Raw genomic sequence first — 23,525 nt, 5'->3', positions numbered from 1 at the left:
ATTTTCCCACAGTGCTGCCAAAACTAGTCAGCTGGTGGCAATTTTAAGTCTCCCACAATTACTCCTATTTTCTATAGATCATTTCTATGCAGATTAACTGAAGATACATTTACAGCTTCGCCATAGCAACTTACAAAGGATGCAGACCCAGAGTGTCTTATCCAAGAAGGAGCAGCTGCGCAGGCTTTGCCCGCGCTGACTGCCAGCCAGCTCGGCGGCGCGGTCCCCGTGCACCCCATGGCACAGCTCGGCGGTGTGTCCCCAGGCCCAGTGACATACCTCAGCTACACATGTGCCAGCACACAGACATCCAGCAATCGCAGAGTGGGAGAGCCTCAACTTGCAAATGACTGTGTAGGTTCTCACCATACAGAGATATTCAAACCAAGAGCGTCCTGTCTCCTGCGTTATGTGGGGCTGTGGGATGTGCTCTCTGAACCCTCATCATTAGACTGTGGCGGTGTGCCAAGAGAAGGTGGTGGAGTTCTTTGATCCTGGCTGGGCTGGGCTTGTATGTGTGGCTCCGTTTCAAGTGCAAAATTGGAGATAAAAAGCTCCCTAGCAATGATATTAAGATGGTTTTGACTAGAGGCAGAAAGGTATTTTGTTCTTTTCATGGGTCTTTTCAGCTTCATTTGTATTATTTATGACTGGATTTGCACCCATGCGGAGGAAATCAGCTTTCTGCATAAAATCCTCTTTTAATAAGCTAAATTCTCTTTGATCAACGTGATGACTGTGTATGTGCTGTGCTTGTAGCGATCTTGGTGCTCTCAAGATAGACTGAATATATGCGTTTGCTCTAGGGTATAGTCAGTACGCTGTATTTGCATAATTTAAGCGGCTAAAGCGACGTATTAGAGAGATGGAGGAAATTCTGTCCCTGATGAAGTGGGCGGGAGTTTTGCTGTCAGTCGAGCTAGGGCAGCTTTTAGCAGTGCGGCAGGGTAACTCCGGAGCCTGCCGCCTCGTCTCGCTCGGATGACTTCCGTGGAAGTGTTCGCAGAGAGATTATTGCTCACCAAGACTTATTCAAGAAAACACTTAAATACATTCTTTAAAATTATTCACACGCTTTCCCAAATCAGGGCTCGTGTGCACTGAGGGGCTGAATTTAGCTCAGGGCTGGCTGGGTGCCGTGAAGATGGCCCTCGGCAGTGCGTACGGTGCAAGTGGCCTGGTTTGTTCCTGCCTGAGCGTACAGCATTTGCGCAGTGGAAGAAGGGCCCTGGGAGCTGTTTTACAGAGAGGAAGAGGCTGGGGCAGGCTCTCGATAGGCACCTGACCCTTCCTAAGCACATCATTAGAATAAATCTGTGCCCTTCTGCCCAGTGCAGGAAAGCTCTGAGGAAGAAAGCAGAGCATCCAGCCCTCACGCTCATGTATATATATACCTCTTACCACATTTTGCCAGCCGTGTGGCCAGGGTTTGAGTACTTGCTGGGCAGGGCTGAGTGGTTTGTTCTGTGCCAGAAATGGTATCATGAAAATGCAGGTGTCCCTGCATTGACAGCATCTGCCCCGACCTGCCACTGTCAATGCAGTGAAACGCCTGGAACAGATGGTTGTTGTTGGTGCCTGCAGCTAATGCCAGCAATGCGGTTGAGGATTTGATGCACTTAAAATCCAGTGAGGGGATGGCTCTACGGCTTTGTTTCAGCCCCTTTCAGGGCTGAAACAGTCCCCCCCCCAGGACCGGGAGCATTTGAACCTGGGCTGTTGTAGTGCGTGTTGTAACACCCTTTTATATATGCATTTTGGTGGCTCTTACAGTATTTCACTAAGTCCCTTGCACACTGATTTCTTATTTTTAATGATGTAGAATTACACAAAGCTTTTGACATTTCTGTGGCCTGCGAATGCAAGTCACGGTCGCACAAGGCAGCTGAACAGCAGCCAGTCCTGGGGCGCAAGTGTCCTCTAGCTTCCCTAGTGAATTAGCCTCCTCATTGCTCTCCTGCCCAAGGAGGAACAGCAGAGTTTCACATGCCTTTGTGGCCGTTGCTGTCATCTCAGAAACGCTGGAGTACATTTCCCTGCCACCCTTTCCCTCGATCTCTTTCATTCTCTTAAAAAGTACAAATCAAAGCTCTCCCTTGCTGGTTCCTCTCTCCTTCAGCACAGCCTCGTCTCGTCTTTACAGGTTTTCCCTGCCTCCCGCCGCTTCTCTAATGGGGTCAGGTCTATTCATTCCTACCCCTTTCTCTCCGTTCTGGCTGAAAGGCATTTTCTCTCTCTGCTCTTATTAATATCTCCTGCCATCGGGCTGTCCCTGGGAGTGGCTGTGGGGGAAACGAGCCTGCCCGTTTCGGTCCAGAGAGCTCCCCGCTCTCCTCCGGCTCCCGGCTTTCCTGTGGGGTGACATCCTTGCTGTGGCCCCTGCCTGTGCACAGCCAGGACCCCCTCCTCATCCGCCAGAGCAGGGGGCACAGCAGCAGCTGCAGCTGGAAAGTCTCCATCTCCCCTTCACGTAATTAGGACGTGGTCATGTCAAAGTGCCTGATGTTGTTCTCTGTAACAGCTCCTGTGCAAGATAGGGAAATACCACTGTCTCCTCTTGGTTGCTGAAGGAAGTAGGGAGTGGCACAAGAAATGCCAAATCCTGCTTGTCCTCCTCCAGTTTAGCTGATTTTGAGCAGAGTAGGGCTAACAGCTGTATTTTGGCAGTGGTCAGGAGCCTTGGTTCTGGCTTGGAGCTGTGTTACGCTAGGAGGGGTGCAGATGAAGAGCAAGGACCGTGACCTGCTTGCCGAGGGTTTAGGAGCATGAGGTAACCAGGCAGCAGCAGGTCCCGCAGAAAAGCAGAAGCTGCGGCTCACCCGTTTCTCCGCGGGTGCTGACGTGGGTGGTTCGCGGATCCGGTGAATCCATGCGCGGTGAAGGGCCCCACGCTGGAGCAGGCGCAGGCAGAGGTGGGTGAGGGAGTCGGGCCGCCCCGTCAGGCAGCGGGCGCAGCAGGGACTGGTTCTGTGCCTGCCGCACTGGCCAGCAAGAGGGGCCCAGTCCATGTCTGATCCCTCTGGGAGAAGACACGCTGTGAGTGCATCAGAGATGCAGACATCTCCTGTACCAGAGTAGTCTGGAGGAGTCTGGCATCGCCGCCACTTCATGAGTGGTCACTGTGAAGGGGATCATGCTGCCTTTCCCCCTCTTCTAAAGTAATGTTTCACTGCTGGAGAAAGGAGCCTCGGTCTCTTGGAAGGAGGAGATGATGGAGCTGGCTGGGATGGTTGAATACAGCACAGAGCTGGCTTTCAGGGCAGCAAACCAAACTCCCCCCGGACAGCCTCTTTCCAAAGCAGCGTGATGGTCCAGGAAAGCCACATGCAACTCACGTTTCCCTGGCAGTCCTGCCTTTACTTCTCTGCCTGGGTTGTCCTAAGTACACTCTTGTCACTTTGCCTAATGGAGTTGAGAGTTTAGGCTGGAGTTTATACACGTGTCCTAATCTGGGGGGAGCTTTCAGGTGCTTTCCTTGACAGCAGCATTTTGCCTGTAGCTGGTTTGAGATTGGGTTGATGCAGCGCAGAGTCTGTCTAGCCAGGAACTAAAGAGGCTCTTTTAGAGCATGCATCCACTCTCTTTTGGGGAGAACAGTGTTTGACTTTGCAGCCTTTGCAGCAGTCTGCACCGGTGTGCAATTCCTGCAGTCCGAAGACAGAGCTGCAGAAGGAACCCAGGGGCTGACGCAAACAACTTCCTGAGCTGGTTAAATCAGCACTGACATCTCTGCGTTTTGACTTTACTGTTGTGGGTGGTTACCGTATTGCTAAGGCAACCCAAAAAACCTACTATGACTTCCTGCTTTGTTTTCCTCAGCCTTGCTGCATGGGCTTGGGCAAGTCACTTAACCGTGGCCTGTCTCACTTCACACGCCAGCAAAGCAGAAAGGAGCGTTTCCCCTGCCTCCCTGGTGGTGTTCTCGTTCGGGGAGCTGCTGCGCAGTTGGCTTGGCCCAGCACGCATGCAGCTTCTTGAGTGAAAAACAAGGGTTTTTAGGAGCAGGCAGGAAAAGGCGGGGTTCTGCTGATGTGCAGTTAATTGTTTTAAGATGTTCTGAACGCGGCTATTCTGGAACTGAATGCTAAATATGGAACTGATACTATATAAATAAATGACGAAATACCAGTGACATCTGAAAAACACTTTGGAATCCTCCAGTTAATAGCTTACATAAATAACATATTATTGTTATTGTAATTATTATTTCCTTTTTTAAGCATGCGTGTGCTTGCAAAATGTTTGGAGAAGGCATATCTGGCAGAAATTCAAATGCCCCATGGAAACCAGTAGCCTTTTGCCAAATACTATTAATGTTGTTATTTTCAGAGGAGAAAGTCAAATCTGTGCTGTGTTTCCATATCTCACGTGCTCTGTGCCAGATGCTCAGCTGAATGCAAGTGTAGCTCTGCTGATGTGGAGATGCGCTGATCCCTCCCCCGTTCCTCGTGCAGAAGGGTTGGATTCCACCCGGGATGTACCTACGCAGGCAGGGACACGCGTGACTTCAGGCGTTGTATTTGGGGACTGGAGATGCAGTGGCAGTCCGTACTGAGCTGTCACCGATGTCTGTCGCACAGGAGCACTTGGTGATCCCGGGGAAGGTCAGGGCACGAGATCCCTCCTTGCACACAGCGAACAAGGGGAGCAAAAGCAACCTCAGATGGTGGCCCAGGTTAACAGCCTTGTGCAGGAGTGGTGCTGCATCATCTTGGGTGGGTGTCTGTGTCCGAGCTGGGCCATGTGTATCCTCTTGACTCTGCTCTCCTCTGGGGCATCATTTTCACAGATGGAGTGTGACAGTGAAGTGCACGTGGGCTGCAGTGGCAGCACTGCATCACGCCCTGTGCTGCCGGCAGTCTGGCTGTGATCTCTTACCGCTTCATGGCAGTGCAGTTTGTTTCTGGTGACTGCTTTCTTTAGCTCAAATGATTATGCAAAAAACTCAGCTTTCGCGAAACAGCAACATTCCTGGCCATCATGGCTGCAGAACGAAGTTTAAAAAATATGGTCTCCTTAAGGCTGAGAAGGAAAGTGAAGAACTATACACTGATTATCCTGGCTTCCTATAATTTCTAAGCCAATTTGAAGATATTTTAGGGCATGACTGTTTTGTTTGCCAGGCCTAAGCAGTACTGATAGGGTAAATATTTGGCTGTCTTCATCAAACATCAACTTTCTGACTGCTTCTCCAAGCCTTCTCCAAACTGGCATCATAAACTAATGCAATACCTACTATCAGAAGCAAAGAAAGTTCATAACTGCAAACACTTGGTTTGTCATTAGAGAATTGGGCATTACATTGAAAAAGGAAACATACGGTTAAAAAATACCCTTTTGTGTGGTTCTGAGGTAGATTCACCATGGTAATTTGTGGCGTGCATCATAGCCTGTTCAGGCCATGATTTGCTGCAAAGACCAGCTCAGACTCTGCCTGCAGATGAACAGCGTGATCCCGAGTGGATGCGATCGCTGTCAATACGCAGTGGCCCAGTTCCTGGCCTGTGTTTGCCTCAGTGCATGCAACACAGCTGGCCAAAGGCTGGAGGGGGGATAGTTCAGCAAGTAAATCCTGATCCAAGCGCACTGTGAGGATTTTTTGCTGTAATTCGGTGGAAGAGATTTCCCCTCAGACTCCAGGGTCATAGGGCCCCGTCTGTCCTTCGTAATGTTCAGAGGGGCTCTCAGCCTCGGGCCGCACGGGCTGCGGGGCCTCCTTTGGGCCTGCTGCCACCCGAGGATGTCAAGGCAAGAGGAGCGAGGCGTGGGTGGCTGAGACTGCTTTTGCACAGGGCCGGAGCGGAGGGACTCAAGGGAGAGGGGCCAGGCTCTAGCTCGGCACTTTCAGATGGAAAGAGTGAGTCATTTTCACTGCAAGTGTTTTCTTGCAGGGTGCCAGGACTGTGTACCCGACCTCCCCTTCTTTGCCACATGGCTTTTTATTTCTGTGAGAGTGCTTGTCAAACCCAGCCACCCCCATATCTCTAGAGCAGGGGGGGAGAGGGGCACAGAAGCCTTGCACTGTTTGCACTCTGTTTCAGAGCTGGGGAACGGTGTAGACTGGCACGTAACTCCTGTATGGAGGTGGGAATGGAGGGGCTGTCACCCAGGCCCCTGTCTAATGAGATCCCTGGGAATTATGCACTTGCAGCTGTGTCTCCTGCTGGGAGCTGGAGAGGCCAGAAAGGGTTAAAGGCCTCGTTAAGGTGCACCTGGGCACCTTTAGCCATGTGAACCCAGTTCTGGGTATAAAAGAGAAGGCCTGCAGCTTGCTGAGGACTGGGAAAGAGAGAGCATGCTGGAGCACAGCTGAGGGAGCATTTGTTTCCAAGGTTTAGGATGAGCTCTGCAGGGGACCCTGCTGAAGGCATCAGCTAGCATCTCCTCTGGGAGCCTGTTCTGCTGGGAGGGGGATCTGTTTGCTGCTTGGAGAGAAGAGACCTCAGTGGGCAGGCGTGCCCTCTCCCGGCAATGCAGGCTGCCAGCCAGGCCAGGCAGAGATCTGCTTGCGTATGTCAGTCTGGCCACTGCAAGCCTGTGTCCTGCTTTCCTCTTTCTGCCCCTGGCCACAAAGCATCCGTGTGCTGAGAGCACCTGTGTGAGGTGGTATTGCCAGCTTCACTCTGGCCTGCAGGACTTGGGGGGAGCTGGGAGTGGGGTGCAGGATGGGCCGCTTGCAGCATGCAGTGGCAGAGCAGGGCTGGGGCTGTAGGGACACTGCATCCCTAGGTGCCCACAGCATTAAATGATGCTGTTTTGGAGGATGCTTGCTCACTGCCTGAGGGAGGGCTATGCAGAGCATTGCTCTGAATTTCTTCATACCTGTTCTCTCCCTGGTGGGCTCCTTTTCCTCAGCTCAGCCTCCTCCCTCATCTCAAGCCCTTCCTGATTGCCCACTGGTGCTCCTCTCACCCGTCTGCAGTGCACGTCCGCTCCGCCAGCTCCTTGCAGCATGCCTTTCCCTGTCTCCCTGTCTCTCCCAGCCGCGCAGCCCCAGTGTTTGCACAAGCCCTGTTTCCCATAACATCGCCTCCGTTCAGCTGGCTTCATCTCCAGCTGAACAAAACATGCATCCCCAATCCCACCTGCCTCTGCACCATCTTAGACCAGCTCCTGACACCTCTCCCCACTTCCTGTGCTCCTTCTCCTTGGAAGGTTTTCCTCTTTCAACCAGTTCACAAAATGCTCAGCATGTTGATGTTTCCATCCGACAGTCCCTGTCTCTCCCATGTCCCAGGTACAGATATTTCCTGTGTGGTCTTCAGCCCCATGCTCACTCACTCTCTCTTTCTCCTCTGCATACCATCTCCCTTTCCATGGGCATCTCTCCTAGCCTCTCCCATCTGTAAGGAGAGCTGTGCACACTTGGCCACACTTGCATCTTCAGCTACTGCTTCCCTTCCTTTCATCTCTGTACTTCTTGAACATGCTCCTTGCAATCACTGCTGTGGTTTGTACCCTCTAATTGCAACCTGGCTGTTCCCATGTCAGCCACTGCTGCCTCATGCTTGGCTGAAGCTGCCCACGCTGGGCTCTGCCGAGTTCACGAGTCTGGCCTCCCCTCACTTCTCCTCGCCCTTCGGCTGTCTCCAGCGCCCTTTGCTGTGCTCTTCCTCAAAGCATGCACGCACAGGCTTTCCACAGTCCCCTTTCCTCCCTCTTCTTCCCCTCGCTGTTCTCAGCCCTGGACATGTGCCTTCCTGCTTTGCCCTCGGTCCCCCATGCCCTGCTCTCTGGGTCAGGGTATTCGCCCAAGAGCTGCTCTTGTCTCAGCACTGGTGCCTCTCAGATGCTTTGCTCTACTCCAGATCTGCCCTTCTGTCTCCAGACTCGCGTCAGCCTTTCTGAGAGCATCACCTCCACGCGGCCCTCTGTCAGGCCTGTAGCCTATGTGCTGTCCTTCACCTGAAGCTTTCCAAGGGTTTTTGAGTCAGGATTGCATCCGAGTCCTACAGACTCTTCCTGTGGAGCCTGCCTGGGATGCAGCTCTTTTGTGCCTCCAGCACGGCTAGGATTCTGGGCATTCACCTGGAGTTTTCAAATTTCCTTCTCTCTGGCCAGTGTAAAAATAGTTTTGGCCTGCTTATACCCAGCTGTGTTGACTATTTTCCATCCTTGTGGTTTTACCATCTCACCCCAGGCTCTGCTGTTAGATCCAGCCCATTGGACCCTGCTGCTGCTTGCTGGGTTTGCAGCAGGCTCCTGGGCACAAAGTCCCCATCAGCTGGGAAAGAGCCCATGAGAGCTACATCATTGCTCTCGAGTGTTCACTCCCTGGAGCATCCCATCCCGAACCCCAGAGAAAGCGTGTGGGGTCTGGCCGTGTGGTGGGCAGCATTTCCCGGGCGTACCAGCCTGCGACAGGCAGGCCTGGGGCGGCCCGTCGGACCCCAGCAGGAGCAGGGTCTCAGCGCGGTGGGCACCCAGGGCCAGGGACGAGTCCCATGTTTGAGCTCCTGAATCATGGTGATCGCTTCCAGACGCTGCACAGGCAAACGCAGGGTTTCCCTGGTTGCACTGTTCATCCTTACTCCCAAGTTCCTGCAGTGATGAATTGTGTGAGAATCTCAGCTTTTTTAGGTGAAGTTCTCTAGTTGTCATTCAAGCTTGAGTTAGAGCCTGACGATGTGATCATACAGCAGCACAGCAACCGGGGGCAGAAAAAGAGTCCCAAACCTGCTATTTAAAAGAAAAAAAAGAACTTTTACGGACCAAATAATTTCAGAGAACCTTGACTCATGATCTTTGAATCCTTGGCTTTGGAAAAGCTTTTTTATGGATAAAAATTCCTCAGTTCCATGTACCCATACATGCTGTCAAGTGAATTTTCTCAGTTCCCAGATTCCATATAAATTCTCCCATTTACTGACAAGTTTCATGAGAAAAATCCAGAGCTGTGGAGATTTCCTCAGTCTCCGAGGTATTTCCAATTGCATATTGCAACGGGAAGCAGTCCCTCTCTGCCTGGCGGTGTTGCCAGTCGCAGGAGTGATCTGACTGTGGCTAGTTTTCCTGAAGGGCAGTTGTACTCTTCCTTTTTTTTCTCTTTAGCTTTTAATCAGTTCCCCAGCTTGACTTTGCCTCCTGTTTTCTATGTGCTTCTTCTACTTGGTCCTTTACGTTTTGTTTTTAAATTTCAGCTTGGCTTTGCACACAAGTGCAACTACTGCTCCATCTATTGCAGGGCGGCAAGAGATGAAATAGATATGCTGTAAAATGCTCACTAAAATTTTGGGAACAGTCGTGCAGTCTGAGGCAATATATTTTTATATACGTGTGGTCTGTGCTATTTCCTTTCTTTTCTGTCGGATGCTCTGAAGAATCATCACTTTTAATATTCAGATTACTTGCATCTTTCTAGTTGCTTTGCGAACGTGGATTTTGTGTACGGCATTGAGCTTCCTGGCTGAGGATGTGAGAAAATGTGATGTCCAGCAGGTCGCCTCACCCCCGAGATTTTGGGGGGAAGGCGCAGAGGAAGCCTTGCAGGGAAGGCTGAGCCTTTCACTGGGCAGGCTGAAAAATATTGCGTGTGTTGGCCGTTAGCGCTGTGGCTCTTGCAATGAGAAACGAAAGGCGAGCGTCGTGTCGTTTTTACGCCCGGGCTGTGGGTTTTGGGGGATGACATCCGCTGTGCAGCAGGAAACGTGAGCCGGCAGCCGATGCTGCGCTCCCGTTAGCCCAAAGGGCCAAGGGAGTTGGTTAAAGCGGAGCTAAGCCCGTTGGCTTTGCAGTTTGGTGTTTCCTTCTCTGGATCTTGCTGTGGGTAGACAACATTAGTCTGTCTTTTTTGTTTTAAATGAGAGCCAGCCTGAAAGGGCTGGAAGTACAAAAGCTTTCTGATAATCCAGCTTCTTAGGATTTCCTCCCCTTGGTTAACGCGTGGTTTCCTTGCTGTTCCCCAGTGCTTTGTGGCCGTGGCCGAGGACCATGCGAAGCTTTCTCCTGGTCCCTGTCGCGGCATACGTCCGGCGGCGGTTTGCGTTTGGGTCGGAGGAGGGCTGCTGGGCGAGCAGGGCCGGGAAGGAGGAGGCCCTTGGCTTGCTTTGTGCCCGCGCTGGGCCGAAGGCAGAGCCTCGCGTTGGTGTTTGTGGGCATGTTTCTGTTGAAGTCATGTATTGAATTTCCTGTTAAAATGCCAGCCAAGCTGCTCCTTGGTAGACAGTCAGTAGCGTAACAGAAAGGCCGTTGTTTTGCCTGCGCCGTTGTCCGAGCGGAGCCTTGTGACCCAGCTCCGATGGGGATCCGAGCACCGCGGTGCTCTTCCTCGCGCTCCTGCCTTCACGGAGCGGCGGTCTCGGGGCAGGAGCTCTATCCGAGAGCCGCGTGTCTCCTGCCCGCGGGGTCCCCTCGCCCTTCCCGCGGGCTGACGCGCTGGGGAGGTTCGTGCTCATCTTTGCCCATGCAGCTGGACCGTCGTTGCCGGACAGGGCCGTGGGGTGCAGCAGTCGGCCCCTGCATGAAGTGGGGAGCAGAGGGAGAAAGGTGATGTTGCAATGCAAAAATGCAGCTCCCGTGTAGGTTTAAAGTATATTCCGGTTGCACCTGGCAACCAGAAGCAATACGATCAAGGGTTGTACGAAGGGACTGTGACAAGGTACGGCCTTTCCCTTCCCAAGGTTTTTCTGTCTTCCTGAAAAAACAGCTTCCCACTGGAGTTGGTGGGGATTTTCTTATTGGAAATAATGTTTTGGTCAAGGAGCCGCACGAGACGGCACCTCCTGGGACCTGCCCACGCTGCCGCTGCTCGAGAGGTCTGAGAAAGCCGTGCAGCAGCGGGGTGTACCCGTCTGCCCAGCCGGGGTCAAAGCTGCCGGGTGTTCCTTGGAGAAGAGGGCTTGCTTTGGCACAACCGCATGTTTTTTGCCTGCAGAAGTGTGTTGGTGTTGTTGTTGGACCGGCAGCATTTCTTTGTTCTTGGATATTGGCTTCCCCCGTGGAGGAATTTGTGGTTTCTAAGACTCTAATTGCTTTAGACTAATAGTTTTTCCTCTGCTTTCGTAATGATTTTGGTGGGTGCCATCTGCTGCTGTGACAGCACCGGGCAGCGAGCGGCTGAACCGCCTGTGCTGGGAGGCACGTGCACTTTAACTGGGCTCCTCAGAAAAACTAAGACTTCAGGATCTGATTTCGGGGCTTAAAGCCCGTGGGGCCATTGCAGCGGGGCTGCAGTGTGCCCGACCCATCCGGATGGGTGGTGCACGGGCTCCTTCCTCGACGGCGGGCAGAGGACAGACTGTGTCCTTTCATTAGCAGCCGCTTTGCTTGCAAACGGTTTGACCTACATCTTTCAGCTTTGCTTGGGAGCTGCTGCTCCGTTTGCCGGCCTGGCCGCATCCTGCTCGGCGCAAAGGGCGAGCGTGGCCAGAGTGCCGCGGCTCTCTGCCACCTTCCCTCGCTGGGAGGATGGGGGCCCTTGAAGTCACTACCTGTAGTTGTCATCAGACCCTTCCAGGATGACTGCCGGGACTTTGTCTGATCTTCAGAGGTGTTAAAACTAGAAAAGAAATGTGTTACCATTAAAAAAAAAAAAAGAAAGAAAAAGAAAAACTTTTTAAAAGAACAACTTCTGATGCACAGTCCCAGTTTCAGGATGACGTTTCAGTATAAAACAGGTCTAAAAATACTGAGTAATCTCAAGGCCCGAGTGCTGAGTACCCGAAGCCACTTTCTAATGCTTTAGCAACGTGAAGGGCTCTTGGAGGGAATCTAATTTACCGTTACAACCGCCGCCGGAGCGGGGTGAGAGGGGAGTCGGCATGACCGCAAGCTCAGGCTTACGGCGCCAGTTTAACCCGCTTACGCTGCTGGGTTTTGCCGGAATTGCTGCAGCGATTGGCAGCAAGGAGAACAAACGCGACAGGTTTGCAGAGAGCCGTACTGGCCCGTCGTGGCCCTGCTGCCATCCGCGGGGGCCTGCCGGGCGCAGGGACGTGCCGTGCTGGGACTCACGGAGCCAGGTGCTGCGGCGAGGGGGGATGCCTGGTCCCCCTCCTCCTCCTCCTCCTCCACACGCTGGGCCCGTGCACAGGAGAGCAGCTCCAGGACGTCCGGCTCCTCGCTAACAAGGCTTGGCAAATTTTCAGGAGCACGTTGCATTATCCTGGAATGAGACTGGTGTTGTAGGTGATTAATCACAACTCAGTTGAGCATTTAAAGAGCATCAGGCCAACCGAACCAAGAGGTTCCTTTTCTCTGGCTTCTGCTTCTTGAGTTTTAGGGACTCGGGGGGGTTTTGGGGTTGTCTCTATTTTGCTACAAGCCGAGATTCCCGGTTCACCCCGAATCCTGGTTCCAGGAGCACATTTGCCACCCTGGCGCCCCAAATCCTTGGGGATGGGGGGAGCAGGGCGCCAGCCCCGGGAGCATCCCTTGGGGGCTCCTGACCATTGCTGCTCCCTGGTCGTTTCTCGGGTCCGCCCGAGCATCTGTAACCTTCCTGCTCCTGCTGCCCTTTCCTCCGAGGGCTCCACCGCAAAATCCCAGTGGAGGAGGTGATTTAGGCAGTGATCTGAAGCTTCAGCGCTTAGCGCAGGCTCTCTGCAGAGCAACCTTTGCCTTTCACGCCATTAATCTGGTGGGCTCATCCCTGCGATGGCTCCGACGTTTCTGCTAGCACAAGGTTTTTTTCAGGCCTGCGAGATTTCTTTCAGGCCCGTGTTAGGCATGAGGCAGAGTTTTCCAGAGGGTGATTAAAAGGGAATAGTTTCAAATATCGGAGCTAATCCCTGCTGGCTTCCTGCAGCATAGAAAAGAGCTGTTTTGAGTAAAAAACTGTCTGGGGCAGGAGATAAATTTTTTTTTCTTTTTTTTCCCTTGCCAAGAGTAAGAGCTGCTTCGTGGACAGCCAGAAGCACAGCAGAGAGCGTGTGCTCAGCGAAGGGCTGGGTGGGAATCGCTCTGCCCAGAGGCTCACACAGGACCCAGGCATCACCTCCGTTATTAAGATTGGCTTTAATTGAGCATGGGCTTTGTGCTCTCCTCCATCAGAGAGGCTACTGGGATGTTCTTCTGCTTCTGGATGCCATTCTAGGAAACACAGAATAAAAGGTGCCTGCCTCACATTTCTGCCGTGCTGTGGGGAAATGTTCTCGTCTCGGTTTTGCTTTCTGAACTTTTTAAAAGCTTGCTAGTGCTGTGCCTGGGTGGAAAAACAGCTTCCATCCGATAAGGCTGGTCCTTTGGGCTGGAGAAGCCAGAAGCAGCAGGGCAGAGACTGCTGTGCATTCCATGCTCCAGCCTGATGGACCATCCAGGCCTCCTACAGACCTTGGATTTTTATTCTCTTTTTACCACAAAGCATGGCAAAAAAGGAAAAGAACATTTTTTCTGCAATTTTTCAGTTTTTAAACATGCTTGTTTTATCAGAAGATATCAATATCATTATGCAGAGATCATTTTCTGCATGTGTCAGAAAAAAAGATTAAAACAAGGTGTGCTATTTTTGTTTAACTGTAAATTCACACCTGCCTGCTGTGTTTGGAAATACCAGGGATGCAGTGGTCCTCTTCCGCAGAAAGCAGCACTTCTATCTCTTCTATTGCAACTTTGGAGGAAACCCCTGTGGCCCAGACGCAGTTCAGAGGAACATCTCCAGAGGAGACCCAGGAGAAGGTGCAGAGCCGAGTATGGTCCAGCCAGGGCCAGGACCGAGAGATGCTCTGCAGGGGAGTGAGCACCGTGGTGATGGGCAGTGACATGGAGCCAGAGAGAGCAAGAAGTGCGTAGCAGCGTCCTGGGGAGGTCAGAAAGTGCTGCTGGCAGAGGAGGAGGAAAGATTTCTGGTCTTCATGCATGCAAAGCAAAGCAGCCCCAGCAGGAGTTTGTGTGCTTGAGTAAAGACTGCAGGAGCTCAGGCTCCTGTTACTGAACTGGCTGGCCAAAGAGGACGTCAAACCTGTTTGTGTGCCCAAAGGGAGGATTAGATGTTCTCAGGTTGGATGCGTCTTTCTGGCCTCTTCAGACCATTGTGTCTTCCTTTAACATTGCACCTCTGATGCTCTCGTCCTAACATACCTGGCCTGATTATGAGTGCATTTATTTTAAGGAAATTAATAATGGCATGTAAAAATCGTCTCCACAGTGATGAATTTAACTAGATATGTCTCCTGAAGGGAGTGAAGGTAATACAGTTAATAATGATTTATACTTCTTCTTTGTGTTAGCGTGACTGTGTTAGTAACTGCTGGTAATGCCTTTGGTAATGCTGGTAATAGCAATTACAGGGACTTAATTCACACTCAAATCTTTTAAGTTCTGGAGACTAATTCTCAAAAAAAATTCCAAGAATGCAAACCCTGAGCAAGTGGAGGCTCAGTGCTGGAAGCAGATAAAACAGGTCTGACATTTCCACGAGGATCCTCTCAGAAGGAAGCTCCCTCTCGCCATTTGAATGCCGCTGGGGTTATCCGCGGGAGGCACCATGCCTTGCCCAGCTTTCTCAAGCGTGTCCAGGACAGCATCTCCTTCCCTCCAACCTGTGGGCAGGGATGGGGCCCAGCTGCCTCTGGAGGTGCAGAGTTCCCCAAAACAAGCCCCGTAGCATCATCCCCATCTCCCTGCTGCTGTCCCATCTGCAGGGGAGCCTCAGCCAGGGCACCGCTGGGCACTCGCGCTACGAGGACCGGCTGCATGGGCTGGGGCTGTCTGCAAAGGGAGATCATGGCTCCTGGGCTGCAGCACAGCATCTGCACACCGCCGCCTCCGACCGCCTGGGAGACCTCGCCAGGCTGGGGGAAGCGTGCGGGGGACGTGACCACCCCCCAAATGGTCCTCACCTGGAGTCGCGTTACCGGCTGTTACGACAGCTGCCACCCCAAAGCCCCAGCACCAGCTCCACTCGAACGTGGGAGATGCCCAGCTGTCATGAGAACAAAACCGTGGCTCATATTTGCTGTGAAGAGCTCCACAACGTTACTCACTGTGTCCTAGAGACTCAGAAACGAAAAACACGGGACAGGAACCTTTGGTTGTGATTGTTGCTGGAAGAGTGGTGGTGATTTCTCGGCTTATCTCATGCATCATCAGCAACGTTCGGCTGCTTGGACACTTGGTGGTAACTGCTACTTCCCTGGGGGTTTGGCCCTATCTGCCTGGGGCTCAGCTGGTGGCTGGGGGAATTGAGCCGTTCAGGTGCGGACACGGTGCCCGCAAGAGCACAGCCATCACTAGGGCACAGACGTGATACGGTGCTGAGCTTCCAGTCCTCACTGTTTTTCTCACTCAAGCTGCAGGTTCTGCTGTCTTTGTCAAGAGACCTTGTGCTGGTCTCGTTTTTAATTCGGGGAGCGTGCTACATGACCAGTTCGTCTCAGCAAAAAAAATTCAGCTGTGGGGTGAAGCCTGCTGCTGATGCGAAATCATCTGGCGTTCCTCTTCCAAGGGTGCAGAGCCCAAACGCTCAGTGCTGCAAGGGAGTTATCTCCGAGAGCCACGTGCCTGCCTGGCATCACGCGGCTGCTGGCAGGGTTTAACGAACACTGTCCATAGGGTGGCCAGGCATCAGTACGCTTTCAGTCAAGCTTCAAAATAAGGCAAAGTTGAGGCATCAGAATTTGCTTTCCCTTTATTATGACCATTCACTACATACAGAATCATGTGTTTGCTTTTGAAGTAAATTTTAATTTTCACAAGTCTAGTGCTAAGTGCCAAACTCTTGCTTTTGAAATCTGAAGCCTAGAACTAGACAGCTGGGGTGTTTTTCCTGCTTTGGAAGTTGCCTTTATGGTTTTCTCAGATTTTCTTAAACTCTGTTTTCTGAACTTGTAACATGGATAAAAGTAATGCAATAGAGCATAATGGCTTTGCACTGTCTTCAAATGACCATCTTTATGAACTCATTCCCTTTTGCGAAGGAAATGAGCTTTTTTGACCCATGTTTTCTGTGCGAGATGTCAGATGAAGGGAAAAAAAGATGTTTGGCTCAGATGCAGTGCTTTTAGCAACAATAGAAACTCAGAGAGAACAGCCAACTGCTTTGTGTTGCAAATAGTAATTTGCCAGCAACAGTGTTATGAGAGCAACGATGTTTAGTACTTAGCTGCCCCTGCTGACACTGAGCATGCAAGTGATGCCAGTTGGTGCTGGCAAGTTGGAGTGGGAGAAAGTGAAGCAGTTGCTGTCGCTAAGTGTGTTTATTCCTGGTTTATAGAGGCCTCATTCTCCTAATAGTTTACTCTTATGGCTCAAGGGATTTTAGAGGAGTTCCTCTTACTTCCCAAAAATGTAAGTTAGAGCAAAACCAGGCCCCGGACTTTTCGAGCCTTGGGCTGTCGCTGAGCTGTGATTTATGAAGAGGGTTTTTCTGTGTTTCTAGAGGGATGCTGATCTTCCTTCCGTACAGTGAGATCCCTGTGCCGGAGGTCGTAACAGCTGGCTTGCTTTCATCTCCCCAAGTGGCACGTTTCCAGATGTGGTGCGAATCTCCTCAGCTCGTATAACAAAACCAGCTTCAAGCTGAGAGGAGTCAGTGTAGGAGTTTGATTCAGGCCATATTTCTTTTGAGCTGTGCTGATGAGCTATTCTTACTTAGAGAAGCTGAAACTTGCAGCTGTTAAAGCTATGGCATATCCAGGAGGATTACGTGCTCCGTTAAGAAACTGGAGACTCTACTTGGACCAGAGCAGCACAGTGCTTTGTTTCTTCCTATCATTTGTTACCAGGCACAAGTCACTTAACCTTGTTTTCCTCTCTGTAACACGTGAACGTCAGTGGTTGCTTTCCTCTCTGTAACACGTAAACGTCAGTGGTTGCTCACACCATATGAGTGTCGCATTGCCGAATTAATGAGCAGTCCACTGGTAATGTGTTTTGAAATCATCAGGCTAAATTAACTGATTTTATAAATTAACTGATTATATACTGATTTTTATATATATTTTTATATGTATGTATGTATAATTTATGTATATATTTTTATATATAAATTTAACTACTTCTATTTTTCCTACAGGAAAAAACCAAAGTGGTTGAACCGCTGGACTACGAGAATGTGATTCTTCAACGTAAAGTTCAGATCTACAGTGATCCTCTGCGGGACTTGCTGATATTTCCAATAGAAGATGTGTCTGTGAGTTTGTACTGGCTACTTCTCATGTTTGAGGCTCACTCATCTCCAGTCCTGCTTACTCTGGAAAATTTCTACTGCTAGCCACATGTTGATTTTTGGCTGTGCTACCAACAAGTAAAACTGAAATGACCCGCTGGTGATTTGGGTCCAACATATTTATTAAAAGCAAGTATCAAGTCCTAAAGACCTAGTCTGCACTGAAACCATTTTTTCCTTTTCCCTGCAGATCTCAGTCATTGGTCGGCAGAGAAGAACTGTCCAGTCTACAGTGCCAGAGGATGCCCTAAAAAAAGCTCAGAGTCTCTTTGTCAAAGAGGTAAGAGCCAAAGTCTCGGCAGCACCTGCCTTCAGCGCTTTCTCCCATAGGTAAGAAGCTCTGCTGTGGCTCGGAGGTTGCAGATTACCTGTTCTTCCTCGTAGGGGTAGTGCTGGTCACTCCAGCAGGCCAGCAGCGCTAGCTAGTTGTCACTGGTGCCTCTTGTGCAGCGGTTCTTTGGAGCCGGGTTTTGCTGGCAGACAAGGCCTGTGGCTGGGCTGCGAGGGACCGGAGTGCAGCGGGGCAGGGGCATGGACTAGGTTGCAGCCTGAATCATACAAATTGGTTGTGTAAAATGCTGCCCTCTGAGATCATTCCCACAAATGGGTGGAGACAACTCCCGAGTGATGCTCAGTGTTGAATTAGAGGCACCATGCTTCCGAGGGCAGGAAATTGGTCCTTTCTGAAAGACAGTCTCCTCCCAAATAACTACTCATTTTTTAAAGTCTTGGAGTTATGTAAATAAAAAATCAATAGCTGTGTGGCAGGCCAGATGCTGTGTGTTTGTGTCTCTGCGCTGAAAATGTTCCTTATGAAATTCTGTACTGCAGCACAAAATAAGTGAGACGGCTTTGTTCATACCCTTTCCATTTGGGCTTACCTCACCAAGCAGTTTGTAACCCTTTGGACTTGTGCATGGTTTGGTTTTTTGTTTTTTGCTTGTTCTAGTTTGCAAAGAACTGTATTGTTTTCCTTTCAGTGCATAAAAACCTACAGCTCGGACTGGCACGTGGTGAACTACAAGTATGAGGAATACTCAGGAGACTTTCGAATGTTGCCATGGTAAGTGTTGCTCTCCCCTGGAATACTAATATGTCGTTATAGGGCTGTCATTTGCTCTGGCTTAAGAGAAACAGCCTGCCCTGATGTTTGCTTTTTCCTAATGCCTGTCCTGCAACGGGCCCCCCCTCCTGAGGTATGTCACACTCGGAAGGTTTGAGAGCTGGAGATCCGTGCTAGCACATCACCATTGCTCACAGCTGCATCAGGGAGCTGCCGACAGTATTGCAAGTGTGGGTCGTTACTTCACATCCTATTAACCAGCATGCAAACAGCCCCCCTCCATCTGCGATAGGAAAGGACTAAACTTGGGGTGTTTGGCAGGATAAATAGTGCTGGCAGCATCTGCTCGTCCTGAATCAGGAGCCCTGTTGCCTCCTCGGGCTGATGCTATCTGCATGCTGGATGCTGCGTTCCTGTGCCGAGAGGATCCCATTTGTGCCCTGTGCCATGGGGAAGTTGTTTTACAACTTCAGTCCAGTGGCATAATATTACTATTAATGTTGGCAGTGCTGGAGAGTTACGTGCTGTGAGACAGCAGTCCTTGCCAGTCATTCCAGCCCCAAAGCTAATCAGTTTTAGACAAGCGTATACATCTCTGATTTCTGATGGATTGTTGTTTTCTCCGCGGCGGCGCCTGTGCTGCTCCCACTCTCTGCTCTGTGCGTGTTTGGAGCGCTGTTCAGACTACCCGTGGGCTGGCAGGTTGTTAATTGGTTCTTGTTAATTGACTGAGGCGGATCTGTTCTGAGGATCTTGCAGGGAAGTGAAGCAGCGATGGAGTGTCATTGCTGATCCGATTGCATTAAAATTTGTGGATAATCTCGCAGTCTGATCTGATTTGGGTGTTTTGCAAGATGGAAGATAGACTGGCCTGCTGGTTCTCTGTATTGCACAAATGCAAGTCAGCAAAAACTCTGCAGAATCAGACAATAACATGGCAAAAGCCAGCTGCATGCTATTTGTGTTTAACTACCATGAAATGCACTCAGAAGTTAGCTCTCCCCAGCTGTACAGAGCTGTAAGTCTGGTGAAATCTTCTACAGGAGGACAGTTCTGGTGTGCTCCATAATCTGCAGTTTAGCTGCTGGTTCTGGATCCAGCATCAGACAGTGGGCTCAGAGCACCTTTATTCCTCAGTCATTAAAAATTAAAATGTATTATGATTTCAGCAAATCCTTTAGGCCAGACAAGATTCCAAGCCATGTGTTTGAAATTGATGAAGACTTTGAAAAGGATGAGGTAAGTGGATTTTTTTTCTTACCTGTTGCACTGTAATATCTGTTACAAAGCAGATTTCACAAGGCAAAGTCAGAATACATTTCCAGGAGTGGTTTTCTGCTGAGATGCATTGTCCTGCAGATTTGGGGCCAAAATTGGGACAGCGATTTATTTGGAAGTGTTGCAAAATAATCCCTTGGAGCCAAGAATCTCCTCAATTAGGTGAAGGATTAACCTTAACATTTTTCATGGCATTTTCACTTGATATGGTACAGCAGCAGAAGAGAAAAGAAGGAAGTCAAAAATCTTGCTAAGTAAAATTCTTTGTGTCTAAAATTGAATGTGGACAGGTTGGTTTTCAACTGCACACTACAATACAGCAGTATCAGGGTCTTAAAACAGTTTGTGCTCTGCCTCATAATGCACAGTTCTTAATCAGTCACTTCTACCCAGTATATGCATAGTGTATCATACCTGTACTGTATGGGCCTGACACACTATGAATATAATTCCCTGTAGAAATATTCAGAGGCATTCACTTCCTCTGGAGGTCAGCATGTGTGTGCTAACCCAGTTGTAGGGAAGATTTGCAGCCCTGAAGCTTTTCCGTTTGGGTGAGCTGGCAACGCTAAAAATCCAGGATATCTCAAACCTTGCAGTCATTTGGGGCTATTGTGATGCCTTGTTTTCCCATGTATGTCATGTTTTCCCCATCTGCAAAAGAAAAATAATATTTTTCTGTCTCAGGTACCACGTGAAGCTTAATTCACAGGCTTGGCCTTAATAACATTTAGTTTATAGTATGAGGAGTTTAGCCCAGATGTTTAAAATAAGCTCAGCACCAAAATGCCGCTGCTGAGGAACTTACTGAGGAGAAAGGGAAGTTTTTCTTGCCAAAGCTGAAGATTTGAAAGGGCTGTTTCATGTGCATTTCTAACAACTGCTGTTTATGTCCCAACACACTTCAGCCCCAGACTGGGATGGCTTTTCCGTAAATGGAAATGTGTTATCAAGTTTGGCCTTAAATTTCTTGGCTGTTTTGTCAGTTTGCATCACATCATTAACTTGGGCTGTTATCTCTTTAATTGTATCTTGTCTGGGCTAGAGAGAGAGCTGTGCAGTATGCTATCAGCTTGCTTCTGAAAAAGAAAAAGGACAAAAATATACTATCAAAATTTAGTGGAGAATTTTTTCCCCTCTGATCAGTTCCCAAATACTCACACAAGTGAAATTTCCGATGTCGCTCATGGAAGGGCATTCCAAGTGCTCTGGCAGATACTTTAGCATTTACATCTTTTGGCATGGCCCTATCTAACTTATTCTTATATAACTTCCTGACAGAGCATTTACATTAGAATTAAGTAATGGAAATTTGAGTGAAAGAAATTTCTTGATGAAAAAAGGTGAACCATTATAAAGGAGAAATAATGGGTTGTTTTAGCCATGGCAATAAAGCATTAGAAAATTTACTTTGTCATTGGAAGTTTGAAGAGTAAAAACCTGCCATTTGGGATCCAGGGGACAATATAAACCAGTCCCTTGATAGCTCATCAACAGAGAGGCTATCTCTGCTACTCATTCACTAGAAGCAGGCCCAGGGCAAGTTATTTCATCACCCCGAGATCTTGTTTGCCTCCGTCTCCAGTGGAGGCTACAGGTAAGTATGGGTGGAGGGCCATTCTCCCTCCCTGGCACCAGGACTCAGGACCAGAGATTGAAATCCCAGCTGGTATGCCAAGAGCAGATTAGTTGGGTCACTTGAAATGTTTTGTGTTGATTAACGTGGAACATTTCAATTAAATTTCAACTTTTTGGGGCAGGGGGGAGAAGTTTACTTAAATATAAAATAGAAAGTTGATTTATACAACAACAAATGATGAAATAAATCTGGAGTTCTGCATTTTGCAAGTGGTCAAACAGACCATTTTGAAAATGTGCTACTTCCTCTTCCCCCAGTTTTTGAAATACTGCATAAGAACCAACGTGTGTTTCTGAATTGCAAAATTGCGATGCAGCTCTGTCAGTGTGGGTGCAATTTTTCCTTTTAAAAGTGACCCGAGCCAGCCTATTTTGCCTCTTTCTTGGAAAGAAATAACCCTTATGTTTCTTGTGATACACTGTACATGTAGCTGTAACTGTTACATATACCTTGTACTTTAGCTATCTTGCTGTAGTGAAAACGGATCACTTTCTGGTGTAGACACGTGCCTTGTGTCCAAGGGGAGCTTTGCACTGGAGGCCCGGGAGGCAGTTAAGGTGACCTCTTCTTTTGATCTTCTGCTCTCTCCTAGGATTCCTCGTCACTGTGCTCCCAGAAGGGCGGCGTGATAAAGCAAGGCTGGCTGCATAAAGCAAATGTAAATAGCACAATCACTGTTACCATGAAGGTGAGGTGGATCCCGTGTTGTATTACTTATGAATGGAGCACAGTCCCCCTTAAGTGCAGAGCACGTCTCTAAAGCTAGCAGGAGTGCAGCTGTGGGATTCTGGCTTGGATGGATGTCCAGCCCTCTTGCAGAATATCCCAAGTTGCACTGAAAACCCAGTCTGGAAACAGTCTTAGACCCTTCCCTCCCCAGAATATAAGACTAATGTACTTCAAATCGTGATAGGCAAGCTGAACAAAAAGGTAAAGTGCATTCTAGTAAACCTCAGATTGCTTTCTGAATGGGCAGCTGAGACACAGAAGAGGAAAATGATTTAAATAACTAAAACAAAATAAGCTTTCTGAATTGCTAGTTTCCTCACTGGTAGAAAATATTCATGGAGACCAGCTTTGAATTTAAATGACAAGTCTTTGCTTGAAAAGCAGGGATGATGTCACTGAGAAGACAGAGAATTACTGACCTGAAAAGCAACAGCTGCAATGTCTGCTATTCTCTGTTGTGCATAATCCAGCATGACATTGCTCAGATTTTGCAGTGGTAGTTTTTAATAGCTCCACCACAGATTTTTGCTGTGGCAATAAGTCTATCTATTCTTTTACCATGCAGCTGCCTTGTTACTGCATAAAGAGAATATTAGGTAGTCATGCTCAACTGTGCATCTGAAGGATGGCTGCTGCGAGGCTCTTTGCTTTGTTAGCCTATTAGTAAATCTCAAAAAGCTCAGTTGTTCTGAGGCTCAATTCAGCAAGTTATGTATGCATGAGAAGTGGCACAGGACAATTCACATGCCCAATTTTAATTTGAGCTTTAAAATGACTCCTCATGAGCTTGAAGGCATAGACAGAATAGGGATTTCTAATTCTCTGCTTTTCTGAGTAGCAAGGTCAGAGAGCTAGCCGTTTCTGCCCCTGTCACTTCTGGAGCAGCTATCATATATGTTCAAAGCAGTTAGTTACATGCATGCTTGACTGAGGCCCTTGTAGTACTTACTGATGGCCTCAGTGCCCAGCATCTCAGACCCACCGTTCAGAGACGCTGTCTGAACTACACTGACTTCAGTTCTATTAATAAGGTCTGTAGAGTCTCTAGTGAAATTCAGAAATCAAACCACACAAAATCAGTGGCCATTTTCTGAGCTGGCTTGCAAAACACCTCCTAAGACAGGTGTGAGAAATTTGAGGATTTTGAAAGTCTTCAGCCTTATTGGCACTTTGAGAGGCTGCTGTCCTGTTGCAGAAGCAGACTTGCCCATCTCTTGGGTACTGACTCTTTCATTACTGTGAGGTACTGAGCCGCTGGTACCTCGCATTGCTGCTAAGCATGTGCAGAATGTCTTTTGTGGTGAGTCAGCCTGCAAGTGAAATGTAATTAGGCTACAGATGCCTACCTTTGTTTCAGAATAAATTTTCCTTTGCAAAGAACTTCCCTGGTTTGGCCCAGCAGTGTCTGGTATTTTGTTTTGAATTAATTCAGTGTGCTGCACTGCACTGTGGCATAAGGATTTTCTCTCTTCTTTCTCTCTGCCAAAATGGACCTCCCCAGTCCTCTAGCTGTCCCTCTGCCTTTGCTGTGCTCACCACTAGCATCTGTAGCCTGATCAGAGGGGATGTTCCCCCTATTCTTGGGTTTATATTATTCATACCAAATGATTAGTGTTTTCTGACAGTTATTTCTGATGGCAGTGCTTACAAGAGGGGGAAAGATGATAGGAATAGTGTTTGCTGCTTGCTTCTGCATTTCCCTCAAACAGATT

The 23,525-nt window shown here is 49.2% G+C and overlaps 1 protein-coding gene across 3 annotated transcripts in view; it reads left to right on the top strand.

Annotated features, from left to right (window-relative positions):
* DOCK11 (dedicator of cytokinesis 11) overlaps nt 1-23,525 on the top strand; it is an 85,921-nt gene that overhangs the window by 4,958 nt on the left and 57,438 nt on the right. For all 3 annotated transcript variants that reach the window (XM_064518345.1, XM_064518346.1, XM_064518344.1), the window contains exons 2-6: nt 16,952-17,068; nt 17,295-17,384; nt 18,085-18,167; nt 19,337-19,406; nt 21,677-21,772. In XM_064518345.1, the coding sequence (XP_064374415.1) occupies nt 16,952-17,068; nt 17,295-17,384; nt 18,085-18,167; nt 19,337-19,406; nt 21,677-21,772 (456 nt within the window). The remainder of the gene's footprint in view (nt 1-16,951; nt 17,069-17,294; nt 17,385-18,084; nt 18,168-19,336; nt 19,407-21,676; nt 21,773-23,525) is intronic.

The sequence above is a fragment of the Dromaius novaehollandiae genome, chromosome 11 (assembly GCF_036370855.1).
Source record: "Dromaius novaehollandiae isolate bDroNov1 chromosome 11, bDroNov1.hap1, whole genome shotgun sequence".
NCBI classification, from domain to species: domain Eukaryota; kingdom Metazoa; phylum Chordata; class Aves; order Casuariiformes; family Dromaiidae; genus Dromaius; species Dromaius novaehollandiae.
The sequence above is the reverse complement of the archived record's forward strand: the minus strand, read 5'-3'. Positions and strand labels throughout refer to the sequence as shown.